The 22,739-nt window shown below is 47.0% G+C and overlaps 1 protein-coding gene across 2 annotated transcripts in view; it reads right to left on the reverse strand.

Moving 5' to 3' along the window:
• Nucleotides 1-6,662: 6,662 nt before the first annotated feature.
• Nucleotides 6,663-22,739, reverse strand: part of DLG5 (discs large MAGUK scaffold protein 5) — a 127,762-nt gene continuing 111,685 nt past the window's right edge. For both annotated transcript variants that reach the window (XM_040485540.1, XM_040485539.1), the window contains 5 exons: nt 12,470-12,613; nt 12,110-12,237; nt 10,793-10,902; nt 9,992-10,101; nt 6,663-8,508 (listed from right to left, as the gene is read on the reverse strand). In XM_040485540.1, the coding sequence (XP_040341474.1) occupies nt 8,405-8,508; nt 9,992-10,101; nt 10,793-10,902; nt 12,110-12,237; nt 12,470-12,613 (596 nt within the window). In that variant the 3' untranslated portion in view covers nt 6,663-8,404. The remainder of the gene's footprint in view (nt 8,509-9,991; nt 10,102-10,792; nt 10,903-12,109; nt 12,238-12,469; nt 12,614-22,739) is intronic.

The raw sequence follows: 22,739 nt of genomic DNA on the forward strand, positions 1-22,739 counted from the left end.
CTGATTGACCTCAGGATGACAGCCATCATGAGGATCCAACCCAAGGCCGCACACTGACCCAATCAGTGTTTGGCGCAGAGAACTGTAAGTGATCAGATCAAAGACTCAGTTCCTGCTAATGGACAGACACCACAAAGGCCTTCAACCTCTTTGAAGGTGATCAGCACCGGCGTTACCTTCTCCACACAGCAACAATGCCAAAGAGTATACCAGGGACACTTGTGCATATTGACACAACTTTGATCGCAGTAGCCTGTGCAGAGCGCCTGCTACAGTGACTTCTGCTGGCCGAGCAGCTGGATGGTAAGCAGTAGCCCTTGACCTCTCATGAATAGCACCATCGTCAAGAGCGTCACATAATCCACTTGTTACACAGCGTAGGAAATCAAACCTGCTGTTACGGGATTGAAGGATGGACTCCAGTCAGGATGAGGCATTGCTTTGGCACGAAGGCCAATACGCTCCTGTCCCCCCAAACCTGGGCCCTCCTCCTTGCACTGTTGGGGAAAACAAGTTAGCAGTCTCCTAAAGACCCAGAGAAGTTCTCCTGCTAGGCTTCCATCCATGTTCTTTTGCATTTGTAGACATTTTGAGAGGCTCCTTCCCTGCATTCTTAAGGGCCAATTATCTGGGCTTTGACCTGAAATAAGGGCCCTGCCTTCTGATCTTCAACGATATGTACATGGACACACACCTTTCAGATTCAACTCTGAGATTTTTGGTTCTAAAGAAACAACTGTATTCCCCACAAAAGATGACCTCAAGCAGCAGCCTCCTTAGAGAGGCGCTTGCTTAGTCTAGACCCTGTAACACTGCAAAGAGATTGAGAATGCCATTAAAATGGAATCTTTAAAAAGACACTGATTTCTAAGAACAAAGGGAACTGTTTAGAAATTATACAATGCTATCAAAATACATTCCAAACACAAAAATGTAAAAGTTAGTGTACTTCAAGAGACACGTAAACTTGCAAAATGCAAAAGTTAAACATAAATTACCTTCATGCTAAGTATTAGCAGATAATCTTTCAAAGTAAGCTGTTCGTCAAGAGACCACTGTTTTCAGTAAAATATCTTGCAATTTTAGATACATTACTTTCATTATTTCCATAGAGAACGAAGACCAGCATGCATTGTTACTGAACTCAGAGGACCTTCTGATTCTGCTGTTTGACCATAATGTATTCTCAGACGCTGGCCATGCCACACCGCGAGAGGCAGAACGCCCCAGTCTGTGGCTGGACCCCAGGGGCCCTGCCAGTCCCTCCTTTACCCTCACAGGCACTCGGTTCTCAGAACCTCTGTCCCTCTTTCACAGACTCAAGCAGGCGTGAAGTGGCTTAGATGATTAACATCCTCAGAGCGGGTAGCATCTGTACGAAGCTAAAGAGAACTCCAAAATAAGCACGAGACTGGTTTTATCCCAAAGGTAACCTGGCGTTAGAAAAGGGCTCAGGCAATCTCCTATAACTGCATAAAGCCTCTCGATGTCTGATGTCCATATCTGTGAGGGTACAGACTCAACACTGAAGCTTCTATGAAGATTAGGTTAAGTGAATCTATAAACAAACAACAAACTTAATCTGAACGCCCATTTGTGGGGAACTGGTTAGGTAAATGATTGGTAATCATTTACCCTGTAATGCCCCTGTAATGCCCCTGTAATGGTTTTTTGGAGGTGTCGACTTGGCTAGGCCACAGTCCTCCATGACTCAAACACCCAGCTAGGCATGGCCATGAAGGGATTTTTCACTTGCGATTAAAGCCCCTAATCAGCTGACATTAACAGCAAGGGAGTATTCCTGGATAGTCTGGGTGAGCCTGATTCAGTCAAAAGACCTTGGAAGCAGAAAGGCCTGTAAAGGGGAGACCTCCCTGGAATAAGGGAAGAAACTGCATGTGTGGACAACAGTGTCCGCTCCCCTGAGGAGTTTAACCTGCCCACTCTTCCCTCCGTCAGTCCCCTGCCCAGGAGCCCACCTGCCCGGGACCTGCAGGCGGGACCCCCAGCCCTGTGGACCTCACGCTTGCTCGCCAGCACTCACTCTCCCATAAGCCCATATCTTGTCACAGGTTCATGTTCACACACCCACGGTCTGGTTCCTGCTGGCCCTGCCTCTCCTGTCGAGGCTTGAACGACATACCCCCCAACTGGAAGAGACACTGCTGTTGAAAGGCATGCATTTGAGGTCCTTCCAGGCCCCCAGTGAGATCAAAAGAAGTGTAAAGGAACATGAAAAAGTGTAAGCCTGCCTTCTGGGATAAGAAAACAGAATGATACATACACTACACTTTGCTCCTCTATTAAAACAAAGTAAATATAGGAAAAGGATTTCTTTTTTAAAAACTATAAATCCAGAAACACAGGGAGAGCAGAGAAATAGCCACCACAAAGTCACTCTAGAAAATGAAAAGGAGGGGCACCTGGGTGGCTCAGTCGGTTAAGCATCTGACTTGGGCTCAGGTCATGATCTCGTAGTTCGTGCATTTGAGCATGCCCATGTCAGGCTCTGTGCTTGCTGACAGCTCAGAGCCTAGAGCCCGCCTGGGATTCTGTGTCTCCCCCCTGCCACCTGTTCCTCCCCCACTCATGCTCTCTGTCTCTGTCAAAAATAAATAAACATTTAAAAAAAATTTTTTTAAGAGAAGATGAAAAGGAGATGGGCCAGTGGCAAGTTATGTAGCAGACCTAAGCATGCCCGATCCTAAAACAACAAGGGAAAACAAGGAATTCTCGAATGCAAGGAACCGAGGTATTGTTACTTCTAGAACCTGGGGTGGAGAGAAGACTCAAGGAATTTCGGAAGGCCAGAAAGAGACTTATTCCTAGATTCCAAACTCCAGGGCTCCTACACTTCCCTCAACTCAGCAGAAGTCAGGAAGTTTTCTCCCTGAAGAACATAAGAGAGGTTTTCTGGACAAGGGAATGGCAGGCACAGAACAGAGGATTGGCGGCACACTGAAAACGAAAGGAGTACGCGGCTGTGTGCTGCCATATTGAATGCTGAATGTCAAGTATCGGCCTTCCCCCGCCAATGTGGCGCCACACATGCTGCCAGGCCTGCCCTTCCGGTCAGAGCCCAAACGACTCCTCTGGGGAATCCGACCAACTCCTGCAGACGTAAGGGGCTCATCACTGACACTGCCCAATGAGTGGCACAGCCAGTCCATGATAATCCTCAGCAGACACCCAAGGATTCCCAGACACCTGAGGTCAAATCCTCTGGGGTGCAAGGCTGAGGCCAAGACAAATAGGAAAAAAAAAAAAAATGGAGAAACTAGATTCAGGAGAAAAGACAAAAGAAAAAAGTCTATCTTCAGACAGAATATTGTACCCAGGAGACAAATCCAGAATGACATAAAGAAGAACGTTCAGGGGCACCTGGGTGGTTCAGTCAGTTGAGCATCCGACTTCAGCTCAAGTCATGATCTCGTGGTTCGTGAGTTCAAGCCCCACATTGGGCTCGCTGCTGTCAACCTGTCAGCCCAAGAGCCCATTTCGGATCCTCTGTCCCCTTCTCTCTGCCCCTCCCCAGTTTGTACTCTCCCAAAAATAAATATTAAAAAAATAAAAGACCATTCAGAAAATAAAGAGTTCTTGGAAATTAAAAGCAAGGTAGCGAGGATGAGAACTCACTAGAAGGGACTGACAAAGTTGAGTAAATCTGTGTGAAAGAACAGCAAAATGACAAAATATACTGACAGGGGATCAGAAATGGAGAGACTCAGTCAAGTACAGCTGACACACGAATAACTGAGGCCCCATGCCAGTTGTCGATGCAGTTCCTTCTTATTTGGGCTCTTAGCGTCGAGGTGCTGCCTCCCAGGCCTCCTGACCCAGATGTACCGATCTGGAGACAATGGTGAATACAGACTTGGCTACTCTTTTCTTAATTCAGAACTCTTCTATTTTTTTCTTCTTTTTAACTCAGAACTCTTCTAAAAGACAGTGTCAGGAGAAGGTAAACCCAGTCACCCTGCATATTCCGATATTCCAACATTGGAAAGAATTCCAATATTGACACTTTCTTCTCACAAGTGGCACCAGAAACAAGAGATCCGTCAAGAGAGAGGAGAGCCCAAGAAAGAAATGATGAAAATCCCCAGGAAAGCAGAGGAGAGATTTTGGCACGAGAGCTGGCACCAGATTTCTTCAAGGGCAACGAGTCGGGTTTGGGGCAGGGACTCAAGACAGAAACGGGAAGGGCTGTTAGCACCATTGTCTCTCTTTCCACGTGGCTTTGCTAAGAGCAGTGCATCCGGTGACCCTGGTGCACATTCTCATTTCCACTAGGCTTGTCCTGACATGAGCTGACAAACTTCCTGCCCTGCAGATCACCTTGAGATATCAGCCTTCCATCCCACAGAAGTGTCTCTCTTTGAGTTGCTGGCAAAATCCAGACGGCAGTGGTGAGCACGCAAGCAGCAGCATCCCAAGACCTCCGATCACATTTCCGTCAGACGGCGAGGACCTCGTGTACGGAATGCACCGCTGCCACATGCCCCGACTGGTGGCCCCAACCCCCCCCGCCCCTGGGCCCATTCTAGGCCTTGTGTGCTGACTCCCCCAGAAGGGGCTCCGGTAAAATTCCCAGGGGGGCTGAGAGTCACTCTGACCCAGAGATCGCATGACTCTTCCTGGCCAATTCATCTAATGGCGGCAATATTGTTCTCTCCCCACACAGCTAACTTGGTACTGGATGCCAGGTGTTTTCAACACTGAACACTATATTCTTTCAAGATCTCTCTGTCGGGGATAAAAACAGAAAAGCAAGGAAATTATTAAACTACAAGTCAGGGCACGGCTTCCTTTGGTGGAAAAGGCAGAGAATTTGACCATGTTGGGCCTAAGAGGCCTTCTGAAGGATTGGTAGTGTTGTGTTCCCTGAAGAGAAACACCCTGCCCATTTTGTTGTTGTTTAGGCTGTACGATTACATTGTACACACTATTCTATATGTAGGATACACTTCACAGTTGAAATATTTATAGATAGATAGATAGATAGATAGATAGATGCATAATTGCAAAGAGAACATCAAGGGGAGCCATCAAAGGGCCAGAGACTAATTCGGGCAGGTACGAGCTGGTGAGGATATAAACAGACAAAACAAGGTCAATGAAACCTGCAAGTTCGAACACCAGTGGCAGGGGGCAGTGCCACCGCAGGCCCTGTGAGAGGATCAGCCCTCTGACGCCAGCCACACGCTCCCCGGTGGCATAGGCTTGCTCTGAGGCCCGCCCTGCACGTCCTTATATTTCTCTCCATCCTTGGTATCTGATCCAGGTGGCCCTCTGCCCTGTCCATCTAAGGCGGGCAGCAGGTTGGTTTCCTTGCACCAAACCCTTTGTTCCAGCCAAGGAGAGGTCCGAGACTCTGGGGCGGAGCCTGGTTCCTAGCCCAGACCCTGTCAGTTTCCACTCGTAAGCACGAGATGTCGAGCAGCTCCTCTGACCTCCGAAAAGGCTACCCGGAGCTGGGGTTCTGCTGAAGCCCCATTTCCCACACCTACCCCGGATGTCAGCACGGGAAGGGTCTTAGAGATGATGTAGCCTGCGTTGTCTTCAAAGGCCCAGGTGCTGAGGCCACGAGTGTGATGCATCCAAGGCCTCACGGCTGGACGAAAGTCAGCTCTGCCTTTCCAGAAGGATCTGAGCCTGCACGAGACGGACACCTGCTTGGGGCAGAGCCCCTCCTCGCTGCCCCAGTCTCGGCATGGCTTAGAGACGAGCACGAATTCCCTCAGTGGTACTTTGTAGCATCCAGAAGCAAGCGCTCTGGGATCTCAGCAACTCAGCGGGCCTCCACTGTTAAAAGCCATAGTAGTTTTTTTCCTTGTAATCGTAAAAGAAAACCAAGTTTCCTATAGGAGATTTGGAAAATACAGATACGTCTAAAAGACCCACTGCTAAAACAAGTGGCCGTTGCCCCATTTGCCAGGTGGGTGACAAAATCTGTGCAGCCGCTGCCGCTCTCACCCTGGCTCCGGGCAGCCCGGTGGCTGGGTGCACATGGACAAAAAGAGGAGGCCCTCTGGGCCCCGGCCAGCCGCACCAGCCCCCCACCCCCACACCTCAGCTGCCACAGTCCACACAGCCCTGTGACTCTCGTGGCCACCGGTGAGGCCAAGACTGCAGGTCCACGATGGAACTTCACCCAGCAAGAAAGGACCAAGGAGATACTAAACCAAATCGGCCCCCGCTGGCCAGGTCACGGCAGCGGCATGGTGCGGTGCCCCTGCAGGCCTCCGGGCAAAAAGAGCAGAGGAGAAGGACTCTGCTCTGACCCAGACCTCGGCGCATCTAATGAGGCCAGTCCAGGCTTCCTGCCACCCCAAAACTCCAGAGAGCCCTACGTGGTACTGCAATGCTGGGTCCTATCACAGTGCAGCCCCCACACCAGGCGCGGCCTTCTTTAGCCCCGGGCCTGACCTGGGCCTCCTCCCCTTACTGAGGACATTAGGGGATCTCCATGTCCTTCCAATCTCCTTTGCTCTTCACAGCTCTGAATGTAAGCAGCTGAGGGTACAGGCAGCAGGTCAAAGGGGCTCCTGAGTATCACAGGCGCTGGAGAGAACCTCGCACACCAGACAATTCCGGCTACATGCAGAGAGCCGAAGGACGGGGAACAGACGGAAAACCAATTTAAAAAACAGGTATCTTCATTTCAACAAGTTACGGAAATTGACCTTTATTTATTGTACTAAAGTCTGTGTAACTTTTGATACAAAGTAAGGTTTTAGTACAGAAAATCCCAGTCTGTCAGAACAGTACCTGTGCACACTACCATCACAGTCCCACTCGGGCCGCAACCCAGAGAGACAGCCAGAGGGCACCAGGTGGGACCGCAGACAGCCCACCGTCTGTCTTGGTTGTCTGAGCTAGAAGACGACGCGTACCTGTGAAACAAAGGGCAGCACTGAGGACTGACACATGTCTCTTTTTGAACAACTGTGCAAGAAAATATATCCCTTTTTTTTAAAAAATGTCAGTTTGGCTAATCTACAATCTAGTGTCTAGAATTACAAAGAATAAAATGAAATCAAAGATTTCTTGCTAGTAAAATGAAATGTTAGGAATAGTATTAAAATATAGGTCCTACCCCAGTGACACTTCCACGGAGCCCAGTACAGTACCTATTATTAACAGGACGCACAATTTAAGGAGGAACCACATCAAATCTTCAGCCGGAGATATCCAGCATCAGAAGTGCAAAAAAAAAAAAAAAAAAAAAAAAAAAGAAAGAAAAAGAAAAAAAGAAAAGAAAAGAAGAAAACCCAACCAAAACAAAACCCCCAACAAAGACGTTCTTGTGGGGTCGTGTTTATGCTGGGAGCACGGTCACTGGGACTAAGAAGGTCCTCAGCCGCTCTCTAGATGTCTGACAGTGAGGACACTCGGCATTAAGCTTCCCCTAAGCGCTCTGGGTTCAAAGTCTGAAACACGAGTGTCTTCACATCAGAGACAGCTGATGTAACTGCCCCAGCCCCCAGCGTTTAAGAGTTACCCTGCAAAAATTGCACTGATAAAGCGGTCATTATTTACAGAAGCTGAAGAGGTCCCAGTAGCACGCACCAGCCCTCGGTTAACTAACACCCTGCCCAGAACTACGGTGTGGTGGTGACCCCAGGTAGAATGCGGACGCAACAATCACAGATGGAGAAGAAATGAGAGAACACAGAAGGTAGGACAGAAAGCCCGAGCAATGAAGGTGCAGGAAGCCTACGTGGTCTTCCTGGCGCAGGAAGGGAGAACACGGCTGCTGGTGACTCGGCCCTACAAAGGCACTGGTCCTGCCACAAGAGCGGCTAAGCCTGTGCAGTCACCGTGTCCCTTCCAGGAGAGGTGCCACCGTGGAGTGGGAAGTTTCTTGAAGCTCTGGTCCCACCGACAGGAACCTCCCAGAGCAAAGTGGGCCCCAGCGAGGTTCCAGAGTCATTTTGCTAAAAGCAGGAACAAAACCCAACACCAAAGCAACACAGGGGGTGGCTGACAGAGGGATAGGGCTGGGCACCGACAACATGGAGCCGTTCAAGTAAACATAAGCAACCAATACTTAGAAAAGGCTTGTAAACGTGTGATCTGAAAGGTTGTCTTTGCAGCATCTCTGATCGGCTGGCTAAAGAAAGGGTGGTGTTGAACCCCTCTATCGAAAAGTCTTTTGTGTTTTTTTATTTCGTCTTAAAGCACATGTGTGAGAGGAAGGCGGTCCAATGGCCTGGGCCCGGATCCTGTTCACTTGTGGCCCTGGGTCTACAGAGGAGATGCTTCCGGAGTCCCATGTGCACAGGTCCTTCCCCTCCATGTTTATATACAGATAGACGTGTACTTTCAGTCACTGAGAAGGAGCTGGGCCACACGTTTATGCCGGCAGACAAGCCGCAGCGACTTCCAGCGTGGCATTCTTCTACAGCGGGCAGGCTGGAATCCACAGGACTTTGTTTTGTTCTTGATTGACCATTGCCAAGATCTGAGTGCAAATGCTCGACAGGGCTCCTCCCTGGATGACCCCTGCAAGAGAGCCCCCAAACACATCATTGAGTTCAGAGTGAGTGAGACCCCAGGCCTGTGGCAAATAAATACATCTTTTACTCTTTCTGGTTTTCTGCCTGTTTGGAGCTGCTTGGTTTTCTTTCCTCACTCTCTTCCATCAGCAAGAAATTGGGGAAGAGAAAGAAAAGAGTTGAGTGCAAATAACTTTGGTTTTTTTATCTGTCCCTCTGCTCAGCTGTTGAGTAGTAGGATGCTGAAAATGCGGGCTCAGATGAAGGTTGGTGTCAAATTTTGCCAGGCTCAGGGGCGCCTGGACGGCTCAGTTGGTTAAGCGTCCAACTCTGGGTTTTGGCTCAGGTCAGGATCTCACGGTTTCGTGGGTTCGAGCCCCGCGTTGGGCTCTGCGCTGACAGTGCAGAGCCTGCTTGGGATACTCTCTCTCTCGCTCTCTTTCTGCCCCTCCCCCACTCACGCTCTCTCTCAAAATAAATAAACTTTAAAAAAAAGTTTTCTTTTGTCAGGCTTCATGGGCCCCTGTAACAGGGATGACCAGGATCTGCCCACTCACACCAACTGCACAGTCTCACCGCATGCCCTGGGTGGGGCTTGCCTAGTCTTGCAATGTGGAGCCTGGCACATGGGAAAGTCTGTTGCGATGGTTCAATCAGCAGCAGGATTCTCCAGAAACAAGAATAAGTTTAAGGAGCCGGCGCATCCCCATAGGCCAGTGAAGACTCCCAGGCAAGATGATGATACGTCCCCAGCTATGGCCAGCCCTGCCCTGCAGGCTTTCAACACCAGAGGTCCCGTAGACACTAGCCCAGAGCTCTCAGTGTGCTCCATGGAACAGCACCGGTTGACAAAACGGTCCCCGGCCACTTCCCACAGGTATGGACAGAAATAGACAGGGAGCATTTAGAAACTGCTGTCGAACTGTGACAAGAGTAATTTTATGTCTGTTGAAACTAAGAGAAGAAAGTCAAAGGTTATATTTTGTAAGTTTTGGAGTTTTAAATTTTCATTTCTCTAGTAATTACTAACATATTTGACTAAATACTGGTCTGTGGCAGATTGAAGATTGAAACTCCATACACATACATAGAAGCTCCGAGTCTGGTTTTTGAGACCCACTGTTTTGCACAAGAAACACAAAACCAGATCACAACAGTCCCTACAAGTGAATTAAAATCATGGTCCTTGCCTCTGCGAGCCCAGTGTTCATTAACCCCACCACAAACGACTGGTTTCATCAGAGGCTGAAAGCCACAAAGTGAAGTGCTTCTTTCGGTTTGCGGTGCTTCGAAGATCAAAGCTGGTAAGAGTGCAGCTTTTTCTTCGCCAAACCGTACGGCAAGAGTGGAGCGCCCTGAAGGGTGTGAAGGGCAGATGGCCGCAGCCACCAGCTAGAATGCTGGAGCTCTACGCTCGGCACCTGTGCTGTGAGATGAACTTGTTGCTGCCTGGGTAAAAGTCCGGGTGGACAAGGCCAGACCACACCTACCTGTGAAGTATCTACTGTACTCCTGTTCGATCTTCTGAGCCGTCTCGAACTGCTCTTTGGAATGCCTCTGAGTCACCTTGTCCTTCAGGTAGATGGGGTCTCGCTGCTCCCTATCAGACATCCAGAGAAGCAGGCTGAGTCTCCTGCCTCCCCGGGCCCTCCGCCTTCCGGTGTAACAGGGCCTCTGTCAACAGGGCCCCATGCGCTCCTCTGGTAAAGCACAGCGACAGCCTGCAGGCCCCATGGAGTGCTCTGGGCAGTAGGGGGGAGGTGGGCGCCCCACTGCAGGCACACAGAGAACAGACACCCCCACCCCCCAGCTGGTCCCCAGGTGCAGGAACCGGAAGCTTAGAAGCACAGAAAGGCAAAATGGAGGGGAGGGCTTGACGAGCTGTCAGCCCAACCAGTGTGAAAACTAAAGCTCAGTGAAACTAAAGGCTCATCCATGACCCAAGCCAGCTCCTAGCAGACCTGGATCCAGCCCAGGTCAGCTAGTCACCGTGTCCCCGTGAGCACCAAGCTGAGAGGCGGAAGGGCAAAGAGGGGTGGGACGCCCAGGAAGCAGAGCAGACAAAGCCGCGCATACTCTGGGAACCGTGGCAGCAACCAGAGAGGGCAAAGGTGCAGTGGGAGGAGGGCTGTGCTTGGTTAACCCTGCCTGACTGAGCGTTGAGACGGGGAGGGTCCCACACACGCTGCCCGTCTCATTCTCCCACATCCGCCCCCACTGCCTAGCGTTTGAGCCAGCAGCCCCATCCCCAGCAAGGCCCCTGCCGAGCCCCCGCCGAGCCGGGCACCTACTTGATGTGTTTGGCGCTCTTGTAGTGGATGAAGATGACAATGGGGTAGATGTGCATGTGGTGCAGCCGCTCGATGGCATGGGGGGAGATGTCCAGGAGACAGTGCCGGTTCTGAGGGGGGGAGGGGGAAGAGTAAGTGCCTCGGGACCGGCGGGGGGGGGGGGTGGGCTGGGCCTCAGAAACACTGACACCCTTCTGAGGACACCTCCTGCCTTTCTCTGCCACTGCTGGGTCCCACCTCTCCCACACTGCTCTCCCTCACTCCATACGCAAACACGAAGGTCTTACCCGTGAACCAGGCAGCATGACCAGTCTTCCACGAAGACCACGTAGGAAAAACCGTGGGGAGCTTTACCCCAGAAAATCTCTCCCCCACAAGCTGTCAACTCTGATGGTGGTCAAGGCTCGGAGCCAGGGTGGAGTGGGGTCTGGACGGCCCACCTCCAAACTTCCTGTCCTTCGTCTGCCCAGATACAGGGAACTTTCTTAAAGCCCACCCCCAGCCGGGCCTCAGAAGCCTCACTTCTGCCAGATTGAGCAAAAGAAGACATGGAGATTCAGCAGGGCCTGCCCCGGGGAAGGGGAGTGCGTGTCTTTGAGTGGCTGTGACTGAAACGTGTCCCCGGATTCCCTGAGCCTGCGGGCAGAGTGTGAGCCAAGGAAAGACCACGGGCCCTCTGCACGTGGCTCTCCCCGATGCCCGCAAGCTGCAGAGAGGGAGCCCAACGTCGGCCAGCTTTCCACCTTCCTGGAGCACCCCTAACTGGAGCACATCCACCTCCTTCACTCAGTGAGGAGGACACCAAGGAGTAGCCACACCTTCAACAGCTGCTTTTCCAATATCCCTTCCAGATTTCCCCACTTTTCCTCATGCTGCCTGGCAAACGGACCCCAGTACCTTCAAGAGCCTTAAAGACACACCGAAATGGCTCTTAATCCTTTCAGGGGCAGCGACCCTGATGGAGGCTGGGCGCCCTGTCCCCAGAACAAGGCACACATAAACACGTCTGCACATAAGCAGAGCAGATGCAGGACCCTGCTGTAGAATCCCCCGTGTGGGGCTTTCCTAGAGTTCAAAGCTCCCATCAGATCCCCTCAGAGGGACAGAGGTGACATGTGCGCAGGGACTAGCATCCTGTTGGTGACCGTGGAAGCACACAAAAGCAGTGGGGGCAACCCTCGAGGAGAGCGACTTGGACTAAAGGGACATAGGCAAGTTCACCGAAGGCCCAAGAAACACGCAAGGCAGAGATCCAAAAGGGCCAGGCATCCACGCCCAAATGCTCAAACCTAACCCTTGGTCTGAGGCAACAGGTACCTTTTCTGTGATCTCCTTTATGGAAGCCACCGTGGTCACATCAAAATGGCCACTCCTCCGCTTATAGTCGACGAACAGGCAGTCTTTGACGCCCCGCTCGATGGCCTGCTGGGAGGCCTTCATCACCTCTGCAAAGCACAGACACGGGAATGAGGATGCCCCCTGGCGTGGTGAGCTGTCCCAGCACATTCTGGGCAAGGACACTGTGCAGAAGAGCAGTTCTGCCATCCTTACTTCCAGAGAAAGATCCGGAAGGCACACAGCAATGTGACCCAAGTCAGGAGGACTCAGAAACACCGTGGAACGCAGCCCCAGGGGACAGGTGGACATAGCCCAGTTGGCACAGAGGGTGCCCCTTACCAAGGGGGCATCTGCAGAACTTGCCGGGCGCCTCGTTCACCAGCATCTCCTTCACCACGTCCAGTAAGGGCCCCAGAATGAGGACGGGCCTCAGGGAGGTGCAGTCTACTTTCTGGACCCGCTGATAGGCAAGGCTCACCGAATCTGTGGGAGACAGGGGCAGTGTCACAGGCACGCGCCTGGAGCAGAGGGAGGGAGAGAGGCCGGGGACCCACTGCTGCCCTGACCTTTCTCAGCCCAGGCAGCTTTGCCCGCTTCAGTCCACACATCCAGAGCCAGGTGGAGTGAGCAGCTCAGCACGGTTCGCCTGTTCAGTACTGGAGAGTCCCCTTGTCCTGGGCACACCAAGCTCACGGGCAAAATTGAGGGGAAGTCTGTCCCCTCCCTCACCCACACCTCCACACCTCCACATCTCCATACATGAAGATTATCCATGTATATCTACATGGCTTCCTATAGAGCATTTCTCAACCTGGTGACCAGCTGACCTGTTCCGTTCAGCAGGGGAGGGTTTGGTGGCCACAACGGCCATCTAGGAACTCCTATGCATTTCTGACTAAAGCCTCTGAGGAGTCCTGGGGCAAAGGAACTCCTCCACGGAAAGATGAACACATCTTCCCTTTTAAAAATCAGAACATTACAGGTAGGGCGAAACAGCTCTGACACCCATTCTCCAGTCCTGGTCCCCGCCAGCCTCCTCATAACCACTATTATGAGCTGGAAGTACATCCTTCCAGATGTTTGTTGTTGTCACATGTTGATTTTTACATACTCAAAAAAGACTAGTAAATATGCTGTGTGTGTGCATGTGCCCAACAAAAATGACACAACACTATAAACATTCTGCACCTCCCTCTTCCAGTCAGTGTTAGGTTTCTGGAAGGCATCCCTGTTAATTCATATTGCCCTCCCACATTCCTTCTGAACTTCCCATGCATGGATACACTGCATCTACACCTCCATTTCCCTGTGTATGGACATCAACTCACTATGCCTTCAACTTATTTGAGCAAGAATCATATTCTACCCTAATGACTATGAACATTCCACACAGTGGGATACCAATTTAGAAGATTCCTGTTCCTCCCTGAATAATCTGCTTTGTTGGAAGTCCTCACAATTACAGATTCAGAGAGCTATAGAACATCTCACAAGTCATTAAATCCAACCACAGAAAATATAAAACTCCCTGGGAAGAGAAAAGATACATATAGAGAATCTGGAAGTAACATAATGTAGGCATGTAAATCACTCTAAATCTGGTGTAGATATTTAAAAACGAAAGCATAAAAGTAATTATAAATCTATGCTAGTCTATACACTGATAGAAAAAGAGGTAATAGGTGTCATCAACAACATAAATGGGGTTGGGGTCACAGAGGTGTAACATGGAATTTTTGCAGGAGACTGAAATTAAGTTACTATCAGTTTAAAATGGATTGTTATAACTTTAAGACTTTAAGGGGTTTTATGTAATTTCAATGGTAACCAAAAAGAAAATCTCTTGAAAATATACATGAAGGGAAATGGGAAGGGAATCAAAACCTGTCACTATCAAAAGCAAACAAAAAAACCCGAAACCCACAAAGCATACAACAGCGGGCAGCAAGGGAGGAAGAGATGGACAAAAACGGTATAAGACACACAGAAAACAATTCAAGTGGAAATAAGTCCTCCCATATCAGTAATTACATGTGAATGGATGGGCTGAATGGATAAATAAATAAGATCCAGCTACATGCAGTTTGGGAGACTCACTTGAGTTCTAAGAATACCCACCGGCTAATAGTGAAAGAACAGAGAAAAGCTATTTCGTGCAATTGAGAATGTAAAGAGAGCAAGGTAGTCATGTTCTAGCAGCCTACACAGACTCTCAGGCAGATGATGTCACAAGAGACAAAGTAGGACATCATATAATGACAAAAGGGTGAATTCTCCAGAAAGATACAACAATTATAAACACACATGCACCTAACATCAGAACTCTCAAATACATGACACAAACATTGACAGAACGGAAGGAAGAACCAGCAACACAAGATTCATAGGGACTTCAAAGCCCCACTTTTGTTATGGACAAAACAGCCAGACAGAAAATAAGGAAAGAGCAGCTGAACCACAAAGCACTACATACCACGTGGACCTAACAGACAGGCACAGAACACTCCAACCAGCAACAGCAGAATACACACTCTTCTCAAGTGCACAGGGAGCATTCTCCAGGATAGACCACAAAATTAATTTAAGAAGACTGAAATTATATAAAATATCTTTTCTGACAATGGAATGAAACTAGAAATCAACAGCAGAAAGAAAAAAAAGGAAAACAGACCCATACTTGGAAATGCAACAAGTCACTCTTAACCCAAGGGTCAAAGAAACAAATCAGAGAGGAATTTAGAAAACTTTGGAGACAAATGAAAACAACACAGCATACCGACGCTTGCAGGATGCAGAAAAGCAGTCCTAAGAGGGAAATCTGTGGTAGTAAATGCTGACACTGAAAAAGAAGAAATCAACAATCCAACTTCACGCTTTGAGGAATCAGGGGGGAAAAAAAAAACTAACCCAAATTTAGCAGAAGGAAGGGAAAAATAGAGAGCAGAGATAAATCAGAGAACAGAAAACCAGAAAAAAAAAATCAATGAAACCAAGACTTGGCTTTTTAGTAAGGTCAAGAAAATTGACAAACTCTTAGCTAGAACAATGAAGAACAAAAGGGGGAAGCCTAACATAACTGCAGTAAGTGAAGAAAGGGACATAACTGATTTCACAGAAATAAAAAGGATTATAGAAAACTACTATGAATAATTATATGTAAACAGCCTGGAAGAAATGATAAATTCCCAGAAACATAGAATGTATTATGACTGTGTCATGAAGTAATTTTTAAAAATCTGAACAGAGCTATAACAAGGGGACTGCAAGTAATAGAAAAAACTTCCCAACAAGAAAAAGCCCAGGACAAGATGGCTTCTTCAGCAGAGAATTCTACCAAAATAAAATTTAAAAAATTAGTATCAGTCTCTTCACACTCTTCCAAAAATTGAAGAGGAGGGGGCACTCCCAAACTCATTCCTCAGTACAACAAGAAAACTACAGACCAGTATCCCTGATGAATATAGACACAAAAATCCTCAACAAAATACTACCAGACTGAACTCAACAACACATCAAAAAACACGTCATATGCCACGACCAATTGGGATTTATCCCTGGAATGCAAGGATGGCTCAACATACAAAAATCCATCAATGTCATACACCGTATTAACAAAATGAAGGACAAAAACCACATCACCTCAATTGATACAGAAAAAGCATTCGACAAAACTCAATACCCTCTCATGATAAAAACACTTAAACTAGAACAGACAGAAACTACTTCAACATAACAAAAGCCATATGAAAAGTCCATAGCTAACATCATATTCAATGGCAAAAGATGGAAAACTCTCCCTCCAAGAGCAGAAACAAAGGCAAAGATGCCCCCGTTTGCCACTACTATCCAACAGGTTTACTGGGAATCCCAGCCAGGGCAATTAAACCAGGAAAGAAAGACAGCATCCACGTTAGAAAACAAGCACTAAAATTATCTGTTCACAGATGACACAAAATTATGCAACAAGTTCTAGAGAATACACACACACACACACACACACACACACACACAACCTGTTACAACTAATGATTTCAGCAGTTTCAGAATACAAAATCAACATACAAAAATCAGTTGCATTTCTATATGCTAACAATGACCATTCTGAAAAAGAAATTAAGAAAACAAACCCGTTTACTAGAGCATCACAAAGGAAAAAATACTTAGGAACCAACCTAACCAAGGAGGTGAAAGACTTGTAAACTACAAACTACACAATATTGCAAAAAGAAATCAAAGAAGATACAAATACATGGAAAGACATCCTATGCTCTGGACTGGAAGACTCAGTATTGTTAAAATGCCCATACTACCTAAATCAATCTACAGATTCAATGCAATCCCTCTGAAAATCCCAATGGCAGTTTTTGCAGAAAGAAAAAAAAACAAAACCCTGAAATTCATATGGAATCTCAAGGGACCCTGAATAGCCAAAAGAATCCAAAAAGAACAAAGTTGGAGGCCTCACACTTCCTGATTTCAAAACGTACTAGGAAACAACAGTTATCAGACAGTGTGGTCCTGGCATAAAGACATATATACTGACCAGTGGAAGACACAGAGAGCCCAAAAATAAACCCTGTATAATGGCTACATGATTTTTGAAAAGAGTGTCAAGATTACATAGTCAGGAAAGGACTTCAACAAATGGTGCTGGGAAAACTGATACCCACATGCAAAAGAATGAGGTTGGACCTTTATCTTACACCATATACAAAAATTAACTCAAAATGAAATAAAGATCCAAACAGAAGACCTAAGATCATAAAACTCTGGGAAGAAAACAGAGAACAACCTTCATGACATTGGTGTGGGCAATGATTTCTTTTTATTATTATTTGAGAGAGAGAGAGAGAGAGCACAGGCGAGAGTGGGGGGCAGGGTGGCAGAGAGAGAGAGAGAGAGAGAGAGAGAGAGAGAGAGAGAGAGCGCGCGTGCGCTAGAGACAGAGAATCTTAAGCAGGCTCCACACTCAACACAAAGCCCAAAGCAGGGCTCAATCTCACAACTGTGAGATCACGACCTGAGCTGAAATCAAGAGTCAGATGTTTATGGAATACTACTTGGTAATGAGAAAGAATGAAATCTGGCCATTTGTAGCTACGTGGATGGAACTGGAAGGTATTATGCTAAGTGAAATAAGTCAGGCAGAGAAAAATAGTTACCATATGTTTTCACTCATATGCAGATCCTGAGAAACTTAACAGAGAACCATGGGGGTGGGGGGGAGGGAGGAAAAAAGAGTTGCAGAGAGGGAGGGAGGCAAACCATAAGAGACTTAAATACTGAGAACAAACTGAAGGTTGATGGGGGGTGGGGGAGAGGGGAAAGTGGGTGATGGGCATTGAGGAGGGCACCTGTTGGGATGAGCACTGGGTGTTGTATGGAAACCAATCTGACAATAAATTATATTAAAAAAAAAAAAAAAAAAAAAGAGTCAGATGTTTAACCAACTGAGCCACCCAGGCACCCTGGGCAATGATTTCTTGAACAGAACAAAAAGCACAGGCAATGAAAGCAAAACAGACAAATGGGACTACATCAGATTTTAAAACTTCTGAGCATCAAAGCAAATAATAGAGTGAAAAGGCAACTTCTGAAATGGGAGATAATATCTGCAAAACATACATCTGATGCTAACATCCGGAATTGATTTTTCGAGGGTTTATTTAAATTTCCGTTAGTTGGGGCACCTGGTTGGCTCAGTTGGTTGAGCATCTGACTTTGGCTCAGGTCATGATCTCACGGTTTTTGAGTTTGAGTCCTGCATCAGTCTCTGTGCTGACAGCTCAGAGCCTGGAGCCTGCTTCGGATTCTGTGTCACCCTCTCTCTCAGCCCCCTGCTCCTTCTCTGTCTCTCAAAAATAAATAAATATTAAAAAAAAATTCCAGTTAGTTAACATACAATGTGATATTAGTTTCAGGAATCAAATTTAGTGATTCAACACTTACACAGAACACCTGATGTTCACCACAATAGGTGCCCTCCTTAATACCCATCACCTGTTTCACCCATGCCACACCCATCTCCACTCTGGTAACCCTCAGTCTGTTCTGTATAGTTAAGAGACTGTTTTTTGGTTTGCCTCTCTTTTTTCCCTATGATCATTTATTTTGTTTCTTAAATTCCACATAGTGAAATAATATGGCACACTTAGCTTTCTCTGACTGATTTATTTGGCTTAGCATTATACTCTCTAGCTCCATCCATGTTGTTGCAAACAGCAAGAGTTCATTCTTTTTGATGGCTGAGTAATATTCCATTGTACATATATACCACATCTTCTTTATCCCTTCATCAGTTGGTGAACACTTGGGCTGCTTCTATAATTTGGCTATTGTTGATAATGCTGCTATAAACATCAAGGTGCATGTATCCCTTTTAATTAGTATTTTTGTATCCTTTCGGTAAATACCCAGTGGTGCAACTGATGGATCACAGGGTAGTTCTATTTTTATAAAGAATTTCTACAACCCACAACAAGAAGACATATAATTTTTAAAAACAGGCTAAGGATTAGAACGGACAATTCTCCAAAGAAGATATACAAATGGCCAACAAGTTTATTTTTTAAAAAAAATGCTCTACATCACTAATGATAAGAGAAATGCAAATCAAAAACTACCCTCAGATACGACCTTTACACCCATTAGGATGGCCACATGAAAAGAACAGAAAATAACAAGTTGGCGAGAATGCAGATAGATCAGAACCTTTGTGCACTGTTGGTGGAAATGTAAAATAGTGCAGCCATTATGGAAAACAGTATGGAGGACCTTCAAGAAAATTAAAAATAGAGGGGCGCCTGGGTGGCTCAGTCGGTTGGGCATCCGACTTTGGCTCAGGTCATGATCTCACGGTCCGTGGGTTCAAGCCCCGTGTCGGGCTCTGTGCGGACAGCTCGGAGCCTGGAGCCTGCTTCGGATTCTGTGTCTCCCTCTCTCTCTGACCCTCCCCCGTTCATGCTCTGTCTCTCTCTGTCTCAAAAATAAATAAACATTAAAAAAAAAAAATAGAAACCATACGATAGATAAAGCAATCCCACTTGCAGTAATATAGCCAAAAGAATTCAAAGCAGAGATAGTAGCACACCCATGTTCACCCAGCCTTCTTCATAATAGCCAAGAGGCAGAAGGAACCCAAATTCACTGCAAGATGAATAAAGGAAATGGGGTAGGTATACACAATGGAATACTATGTAGCCTTAAACAAACAAACAAACAAACAAAAAGAAATCCATAGAAATCCTGTCATACTACAACATGGATGAGACTGCAGGATATTTGCTAAGCAATTAAGCCCATCATAAAAAGCCAAATGCTGTATGATTCCACTCATATGAAATGTCTCAAGTAGTCAAAATCATAGAAACAGAAGTAGAAGGTGATGTGGGTGTCAAGGTGGGGAATGGGGGGGGGGCGGGAAAATTAGTGTTCGGTGGGTACGGTTTCAGTACGGCCCGATAAAAAGTTCTAGAGGTCTTGGGCACAACGGTGCAAATACACTTAACACTACTCAACTGTACCATACTTACAACTGTTAAGATGGTAAATTTAAAGTTATGTGGATTACTGAACAAGAAAAAGGTCTGCTGAAAACATCCAGGCTCTCCAGGCTGAAGCACGGAGACAAAAAAAGAGATGGAAAGGCATAAAAAACATAAGGGACATCGCCAAACAACTGACGTACAGGAGAGAGACGAACAGCACAGAAGGAGCGTACGAGAAACACTGGACGGTCCTTTTCCAAAACTGACGAAAACGTCCGGCCTCAGATTCCGGAAGCGCTAAGAACCACCCACCGCCACCACCGAAGCCCCAGCCGAGTAGACATAAAACCACACCTCGTACCTCGTGGTAGGACTGCTGAGAAACGCAGACAAGGAAGATCTTCAAGACAGCCGGGGGGATGGAGAAGGGTCAGACACACGTTACCTTCCGCACTGCGAACAACGTGAAAGATGACTTCTCACTGGAAACGACGTGGGGGGAGGCTGCAACGCGCCCCCTAGAGCAAGTCTCCCCCAGCGCCGGAACCTGGGACTGTTCCCTTACAGAGCGAAGAGTAACTGAGTGAAGCATCTTCGGAGGAGGCGCTCATCCTGGATCGCCCGGGCCCTGAGCGCAATCACGTGGGCCCTTGTGAGCGACAGAGGGAGTTCTGAGACAGACAAACATGGAGAAGGTGAAGGAACACGGAGCAGAGAGATGTGAAGATGCTGGTGATGTGGCCACACGTGTAGGCACGCTGGCAGCCACCAGAAGCTGTAAGAAACAGATTCTCCCCTAGAGCCCTGGAGGGAGTGTGGGCCTGCCGTGCCTTTTTTTTTTTTTTTTTTTGGACCCAAAGGTAGATTTTGGACTTCTAGCTCCCAGGACTGTGAGAGAATAAACGTACATTGTGTTAGCCACAACACCTGTGATACTTGCTACCGCAGCCTTAGGAAATGAATGCCCCACGAAAGCCAGAAGACCGTATCTTGAAAACGCAGAAATAAAAGACTGCCCGTTTAAACTTCCATATCTGTTTGCATATCCATATCCAAAATATCCATATCCATTTTTCACTCCATTTGGAGTGAAAGTCTCCAAAGATGATGGGAAAACACATAAGCAAACAGGGAGAGAATGTGTCGCCCAGGATCCTGCATGACAGGAAGTGCTAAAGGTCACCCCACAGCAACAACAACACAGCCACTATGTGAGGTGAAGTAACACGTTAACTCACCTTGCTGTGGTACTGTGGTACCTACTGCGCGACACACGTAACAAATCATCACGTTGTGGACCTTAAACCCACACAGGGTTACATGTCGACTCTATCTCAAGAAAGCAGGGAAACAAGAGACGCTAAAGGGAGCTGCTCGGCGGCAAGGAGGGAGCATGCGCGGGGGGCAGAGCTGCAGGCAGGCGTGAAGAGCAGGAGGCAGGGCGCGTACAAGTGAATGACTGGCGTGCACACCAACGATACAGTCTCCGGCTCAAAATACACGTCGAATGAAAGTGGTAACGGGAATGGCGGGGAGGAGGTACTTGGAAGTCAGAGGGTTCCCGTGCTTTAGAATTTTTAGGGAAATGGCCAGAGTGATGACTTATGTTGGTGCTGAGGCAGACACGTACGCCGTGAGGCCTCCTGCAACCCCCCAAGGAACAAACAAAATCAATTAGGAAAACGAACAGACGGACTGGGGGACACAGAATAATGAAAATACTTGATGCAGCCAAAAAAAAAAAGGTAAGCAAGGAAACAAAAGAAACATAAAACAGGCAGAACCACATAAAACAAATGGTAAGAAAGTAAAAGTAAATCCAAACCTACCAGTATATTTAATGGGGTAATTAAATACTCTGATCAGATGATAAAGATTGCCACAAGTATGCTCACTCAGACTGTGAAAGCTCATGTGGTACACTGTTCTGTAAATGTATGCACACTTTCTTTACATATATGATATTTCAAAAAATGAAAAAAGACAAATTGTCACAGCGGGTTTAAAAAAAAAAAAACAACAAAACAAAAAAACCCTAGGGGTGCCTAAGTGGTTCACTTGGCTATGCATTTGACTTTGGCTCAGGTCATGATCTCGGGGTCTCTGAGTTTGAGCCCCGCGTCAGGCTCTATGCTGACAGCTCAGAGCCTGGAGCGTGCTTCGGATTCTGTGTCGCCCTCTCTCTCTGCCCCTCCCCGCTCATGGTCTGTCTCTCTCTCTCTCAAAAATATGTAAACATTAAAAAACAAAACAAAAAAACAAAAAAAACAAAAACACCCTACAACCTGCTTACAGGAGACATTTACATATCAAGCTACGGAACAGTTTAAAGGAGAGGGACAGGAAAGGTGAACTATGCAAAAACTAACAAAAAGAAAATGGGTGTCACAATTCAGACAAAACAGACTCTAAGGCAAGAAACATTAACAGAGATGAAGATTATTTCATAATGAACAAAAGGGTCAATTTACCAAGGAAGGATCATAAATCAAAAGGTGTGTGTGCCTAAACACAATTTCCAAATATGTAACGTAAAAACCCCGAAGAACCAAACGAAGAATGGACAAATTTCTATTCTTCAAAGACGTCCCCAGGACACGCATGGAAGACACCAGAGATGGTGTCTACGGGAAAAGGGGAAGGGGAATGTGAAACTAAAGATCAAAAAAATGAAAGGGGAAAAAAACAAAAAACCTAAAGAACAAAACCTTGCTTTAAGACATCAACAGATTTTTCTGTAAAGATCAACAAAACCAAGCAAAGGTTTTTGGCAAAAGGTTCATGCACCTAAAGATAGTCTTTCTTACATTTTACATTTAAACACGTAAACATCAGGGCGCCTGGATGGCTCAGTTGGTTAATTGCTTGACTTTGGCTCAGGTCATGATCTCGCAGTTTGTGTTCAGGCCCCGCATCGGGCTCTGTGCTGACAGTGCAGTGCCTGAAGCCTGCTTCAGATTGTGTGTGTGTGTGTGTCTCTCTCTCTCTGCCCCTCCCCTGCTCACACTGTCTCTCTGTCTCTCTCTCAAAAGTAAATAAATATTAAAAAAATAAAAACAAAATAATAAATAAAAGAATAAAATAAAAGAGTAGAATAGAGTAGAATAGAAAAGACTACACAG

The sequence above is a fragment of the Herpailurus yagouaroundi genome, unplaced genomic scaffold (genome assembly GCF_014898765.1).
Source record: "Herpailurus yagouaroundi ecotype Mexico unplaced genomic scaffold, PumYag 163, whole genome shotgun sequence".
Lineage (NCBI taxonomy): Eukaryota > Metazoa > Chordata > Mammalia > Carnivora > Felidae > Herpailurus > Herpailurus yagouaroundi.